Source organism: Cebus imitator, unplaced genomic scaffold (assembly GCF_001604975.1).
Source record: "Cebus imitator isolate Cc_AM_T3 unplaced genomic scaffold, Cebus_imitator-1.0 Scaffold737, whole genome shotgun sequence".
Taxonomy (NCBI): Eukaryota; Metazoa; Chordata; class Mammalia; order Primates; family Cebidae; genus Cebus; species Cebus imitator.
In genome coordinates, this window is record NW_016108052.1 from 475,198 (window position 1) to 481,837 (window position 6,640).

The window sequence follows — 6,640 nt, forward strand, 5'->3', positions numbered from 1 at the left end:
TTATGAGCTCTCTCCAGTTAAATGTGTCCTTTCCTTCTGGGAACTAATGATACCAAGTAATTCAATTAAATAGCCACGCTGGGAGGTGGATTCACACCTGGATCTGCGGTGTGGATCTAGCCAGTCTGCGAGAGCCCAGCTTGCAACTGCCGATGTACGCTCAAAACCCCACACCGAGGCCAGCAGGCAGAGGCTGAGAGCACCGCACAGACCGACACAGTGCTGAGGACAGCAAGCGCACAGTGACTCCCATGTTGAAACCGAAGAGGCAAACCAAAAACGAGAAAAGCCTTGACACATGTCCAACGAGTTTAATGACTTCTGAAACCGTGCAAATGCCAAACTATGGAGCACCAGGGATACAAGGGGCACTGAGGCCTAGGGGGGTGTGTGGGGGGGCGGGCACTACAACATTGTCATAGGGAAAATGGGATCATCTAATATTGATACGGGGGAAGGGCGGTCCACCGGCAGCTTAGAACTACGACATATTCCTCAGGGGAAACTGCACCCCTTCCTGAAAGTAGGAGCAAGCCAGCTGCCTTCACTCTCGGACATAAATTCTGGTGCAGACCACGTCATCGGCGCCGAACGTCTGCAGAGAAGGAGGAAAGGAAAACCAATCAGTGCAGATGCCTGTGCAAAAATGTTTAAAGCATATCAGTAATAAGGCCACTTATTGCCCTGTTAAAAACTCTTTGTAACAGACATTCAATTTCCTGTGTGTGTGCTCATGCTAAGTGTTAAGGGATTTTTTTTTCCCCCTTAAGCTCTATTGGCAGAGAGGTAACCAGGGTATAGAATTATGTTATATACCATTTTTCTTTGCTTCTGGAACCTGTAAAATGCTGACATAAGCAATGCCAGAAGTTTTGATTTTAAAATTAAACCCAAAGGGGAAGAATGTCATAATGGACATTTCTGAAGTGGCTCTGTCTCTTTTCAAATGACTTCAAGATAGACGTTCCAGCAGCTGGGGCCACAGGGTCCAGCACTCACAGCAGTTCTATTCTTTGCTTTGGAGGTGGAATAGAACTGCTTTCCAGGAAGCAGTCATCTAATCTGGGAGACAGGCTGAGATGCTGTGTATGTAATACTCGAGTCACCTGCAAGTTAGAAAATTGGTCTCAGCTGTAAAAGCACAGCAACGGCATCCAAACCGAGCCCTGCCACTCACAGCTGGCGAAGCTTGGGCAAAGATCTTCCTCTCTTGGCTTCTTGGGGAAAGGGGCTGGCAGGGGGTGGTGTTGAGGAGAGGGTGGGATTGACAAGATGATCATCCCAAAGGTTCTTCCAGCTAAAATTCTATAGCTCTTTGTTTGCTGTAGGGTGGACATGCATCATTACAGAGATGGAAGAGAACATTTTTCTGCTGGCCCCTGAAATGATATCGCCCATAAGTAAACTGTCTCAACTTTTTCCAAAAACTAGCAATGATCCACAGGCCTGGTTTCCTGGGCCTCTCACACGCAGTTAGAACAGGGAAAGCAATACATGTGTTAAAAAACAAAACAAAAACAAGAAAAAGAAATTCCCCTCTGTAGACCTGACATATGTTTGTTTGCAAATGTACATTTATCTGCCAGAAGGTCCTTTTCAGATTCTCAGAGTGGCCTGAAATTAAAGCGATGTTAAAACCACTGAACGAAGCATTTAGCTGTCCTAGGATCTTTATATTCTTGCCCTGACCTCTTAGTTGGTCCTGAGATGCTGTCAGGGAACATATGCTAAAACGTTATCCCGACACGTGTGCTTCAGGGAAATACTTCTAGTACTTGGAGACGAGGGAAGCAGATGCCCATCCCTAGCTTCTTTTCTTTTTGAGACAGAGTCTCACTCTGTTGTCCAGGCTGGAGTGCAGTGGTATGATCTCGGCTCACTGCAACCTCTGCCTCCCAGGTTCAAGCGATTCTCCTGCCTCAGCCTTCCGAGTAGCCGAGATTATAGGAACATGCCACCACGTCTAGCTAATTCCTGGGCACTTTTAGTAGAGATGGGGTTTCACCATATTGGTCAGGCTGGTCTCAAACTCCTGACTTCAAGTGATCCACCTACCTCAGCCTCCCAAAGTGTTGGGATTACAGGCATGAGCCACCACCCTCAGCCACTAGCTTCTTTTCATGCTAGGGATCTCCTGACCAGACTGGCAGTTATACCTCTTCTGGATACCTTTGTCCTAGCCTCTTCTCTATCAGGAAGAAATGCAGGTGATTCTGTATGTTAGGTGGCGTGGGGCATGGCGTTCCCACCTTAAGTCTGCATCTCAGATGTCTGGATGCCTCGGAACTATGCGCATTTTCCATAATTCTTTAAGTCCTACAGCCATGGACTGTCAAATGGAATGCCAGCATTTGGGGATTTGACGCTGTACCCTGGAGAAACTATTCTCTCTAGCTGACAGCTCTCCCCAGCTAACAAATGGCTTCATGATCCGAGAAGAAATTGCTGCATTTCCAACCACATTTGAAGTGGCCTTCTCAGCCTGCAAACTATGCTTAGAGGTTCCCAACAGAAACTCTCTGTAGAATATTCCAGAGTGGTTTGAGGGAGTATACTCAGTTTTCAAAGGAATGCAACTTATAGCCTGGGGGCAATTTACTGTTGGCGCTGGGAGAGCTTATTTCAACTTAACTAGAATAATCACCTCTTGTTATATGGAGACTGCATCTCCCTGCGTTTTAGATTTATTAGTGATAATAACCCTTGAAACAAAAGCCCACATTTCAGATCCCAAATGCCAAGAGTTAATGCTCCCTTTCCCTTTGAGGCTTGTATATATGTTTGCTGTGCCCGGGAAGGATGCAGGGTTAGAACTGTAGTTGGGGGAGGGAGGATTTGAGAGTGATGGGGTCCCTGTAGCAGAATTTGGCCTGTGATTCCGGCTGCATGTATGCTACACAAGTTAATAAAATCATGCTTTGTCAGAGCAAACCGAGCCTCCTGAACCGTCAGCTACACTCAAAAACTCTAAAATCACCTCCCTCTTGGCTGTCTCTGGTGCCAGTAAACCATATGTGCCTTTTCTCCTAAATTTCCACGTCTCAGCCTCAAATTGCTCCCCCAAGCCCAGCAAGTATCCCGTCCCTGGAAACAATATCAACCAGGTTGCAAATTAAGCCAGTCCTTTCTCTGTGAAAGGAGAAAGCATGTTAAATCATCCCAGGGAAGGACAAGAGGAGGGAGAGGGAAAGATCTAGCAGTCTCAGTTCACGTAATAGCTCAATTTAGGGTCTTCTTGCAGAATAAACATGTAATTTCAAGGCTGAGCAGGACCTCAGGGATCAGGCTGGAGCTCAACCCCTCATTGTATAGCAGGAGAAAGAGCTTGGGAAGGGAAGGGCCATGCCCAGGTCACACTGCAAGTCCCTTCCTAGCACTCTTCAGCAGGCAGCCTCCTATTCACAGCATTTCAGGGTGACATTCACTAAGATGGAACAGAGGTTAACAAAGTACCTAATGGAGAACAAAGGATATAATTTCCTGCTTACCCAAAACAGCTTTTCCCTTTTCTACTCCAGAAGAAAAGAGTGGTTGTAAAAATCTTGATTTTTTTTTTTTTTTTTTTTTTTTTTTTTAAAACGGGGTTTTTTTTTGTTGGTCAGGCTGGTCTTGAACTCCTGACCTCAGGTGATCCGCCCGCCTTGGCATCCAAAGTGCTTGGATTACAGGCGTGAGCCACCGTGCCAGGTCCCTTTTTTTATTTTTTTATTTTGAGACGTGGTTTCAGCTCTTGCCCAGGCTGGAATGCAGTGGCACAATCACAGTTCGCTGTAGCCTCAAACTCCCAGGCTCAAGTGATCCTCCCACTTCAGCCTCTGAACAGCTGAGATTACAGGCTTGCGCCACCACACCCAGCTAATTTGTTTTCTGTTGTTGTTGTTGTTTTGTTTTGTTTTGTTTGTAGAGATGGGGGTCTCACTGTGTTGCCCAGGCTGTTCTCAAACTCCTGGGCTCAGCCTCCCAAAGTGCTGGGATTAGAGGTGTGAGCCACCCATCCCAGCCAGTTCCGAAACACAAAGGGAGCGTGATGGGGATTGCTCTGCCCTCGCCCTTCCTTCGTTCCCTATCTAAAAAGTCCAAGGAAGTGTGTGCTTAAATTAGAGGTTCTAATTTGGGCTCACCAGGTAAGTTTTGTTTGGCTAGGAGTGGGTGTTTAAAATGTCTTTGTCTGAATACTTTCTTTTTTTTGGAGACAGAGTCTCTGTTGCCCAGGCTGGAGTACAGTGGAACTATCTCGGCTCACTGCAACCTCCGTCTCCTGGGTTCAAGCCATTTTCCTGCCTCAGCCTCCTGAGTAGCTGGAACTGCAAGCACGTGCCACCATGCCTGGCTAATTTCTGTATTTTAGTAGAGACGGCGTTTCACCATGTTGGCCAGACTGGTCTCGAACTCCTGACCTCAAGTGATCTGCCTGCCTCAGCCTCCCAAAGTGCTAGGATTACAGGCCACCGTGCCTGGCCAGTCTGAATACTTTTAAGGGCAAGCCTACCTTTTCTAATTCTAAAGGCGCTCATCTCTCCACACTGTGTTACACTCAGACACTTCCCAAATTAGCATTCATTGCCTGGCTCCCAAAGGCCACTGGAGTCTGCAAATCACAGGTAAAAATGTTCTCTAAGGTTCTGAGGGCTGATGTGATAAAAATTACTGAAACCTTTCCCAGCCAGCAAAAGGGGAAAAGAGAATGGAAAAAAAACCCTTCTGCCGTGTGAGCATGGGGATTTCACAGAGCTCAGGCACTCCAGCCTGATAAGAGGGGAGCTGGGCTTAAAGCACGCCACGAGCCCCAGGCTGTGTCAGTGTGGTAGTGGCAGGCACTCCAGCCCGAGCCCCTGTTCCGCCCTCTGAGCGACTCCTCTTTCCTACCAACGATTTAACAATGATTTCCTCTGACCTCAACTGTCATCTCGGGTTTTCTGCTCTGATTTTAATCCAGGGCAAATGGTGTCTTTCTCTGAATGCCCGAGTGAGGAGGACATATTTGTGGGGCCCACCTCAGGCACCATCTGGGGGAACTCCAGGATTATTTGGGGGTCAAGGGTCCCCTACCAGGATAAGTTCATCGTTGGCCAGCTCACGGGTCCAGTAGGTTTTGGGGCCGTCCCCTTCAAGAAGAGTTTGCGTGCAGTGGATCTTGTTCTCATTCTCCCAAGTGGCTAAACTCTGCAGGCAGGAAACCATTAGTGACATTAATTACAGTCTCAGCAGCGGGAGCAGGGACAACAATGAGCATTGAAAAATAATTGCTGTGCAGAGAGGATCAACACATGGTCCCTGTCAGCAGGCCACAGATTCTTCTCTGCTGAGCCTTATGAAGTCCAAATTCAGAGTGCTGGTCACAGATTTTAAGGGGTATAAATACACCTTGTATCACATACACACACACACACACACACACACACACACACAGTCTCTCTTACTGAAGTAGCAAGGTCTTAGGTATGCTTTACATCTATAGGAATAAAATTTAGAGCATGAAATGATTCATTTATATAAAAATTAACTACCCCTTCAAACAATTTGGGTTACTTTTATTTTTATTTATTTATTTTTTGAGATGGAGTCTCACTCTGTTGCCCAGGCTGGAGTGCAGTGGCACAATCTCTGCTCACTGCAACCTCCACCTCCCAGGTTCAAGCATTTCTCCTGCCTCAGCCTCCTGAGTAGCTGGGATTACAGGTGCCTGCCACCGGGCCCAGCTAATTTTTTTGTATATTTAGTAGAGATGGGGTTTCAACATGTCAGTCAGGCTGGTCTCGAACTCCTGACCTCAGGATTTTAAAAGCAAGAATCTTCACAATCAGAACCATGACATTTTACAACAGTTAAGCACGAATTTTGTAAGCACATCTGTCATGAGCAGATCAGGAGCCTGATTCCCTGAATGGATTTTGGGATAGGAACGTCCTTTCTGTCCACTCCTTATCAGGTGTAGTTCACCCCTACGCTGATATACCTGGGTGTCTCTGGCTCTGAGGGTTAAAATGCTTCCACTTTCCAGGTTACATCCCTTTAGAAAACTTTTAAAAAGCAAATCAATCTGAAGGGGCTTCATGCTTTTGGAGGTTGGAGGTGAAAGAAGGGATTTCCTGAAGTTTTCCCCAGTGTCTGCACAAAGCCAAGTGTGGTACAGCTGGGCTGGAGGGTGGGCCAGAGCTGAATGTGCATATAATCAGTTTTTAACTAACACATGGGATACATTCATTAGGCAAGGTGTGGGGGATGGGGGTGCAGAAAACTCCACTCTCCAGGCTGTTGTGTGAACCTTTAATTTTTTAAAACTCAGAATTACCCTCCCTGACAGCAGCCACCATTGGATGTCCCCAAACTGAGCCCTGCATATCGCCAAGCCTCCTCCCTTAGACTCCCAGCCCTTCACTCTATGCTGTCCTGATCTTTGTTTCTGCAGCAGAGTTTGGGATTCAGATCCCTGCAAGCGTGGACATCATTTTCAGGCTATGGCAATTCTGGGAGGCACAGATTGCCTCCTGGATCAGCCTGCTTCTGGGGGCTTTGTTTCTTTGTCCTTCCAGGCCCAGTGCCCAGAGAGTCCCATTCTGAGATCAGACCAGGCACTGCTCAGGAAAGGTAAAAGAAACAATTTCCCACTCTCTGGAATGTTATGACTTTTTTCTTTTCT

The 6,640-nt window shown here is 46.9% G+C and overlaps 1 protein-coding gene across 1 annotated transcript in view; it reads right to left on the reverse strand.

Annotated features, from left to right (window-relative positions):
- Positions 1-291: 291 nt before the first annotated feature.
- The window catches only part of CRABP1 (cellular retinoic acid binding protein 1), an 8,123-nt gene continuing 1,774 nt past the window's right edge, over positions 292-6,640 (reverse strand). The window contains exons 3-4 of the mRNA XM_017519362.2: positions 5,050-5,163; positions 292-595 (exon numbers count right to left, since the gene is read on the reverse strand). Coding sequence (XP_017374851.1) covers positions 545-595; positions 5,050-5,163 — 165 coding nt within the window. The 3' untranslated portion in view covers positions 292-544. The remainder of the gene's footprint in view (positions 596-5,049; positions 5,164-6,640) is intronic.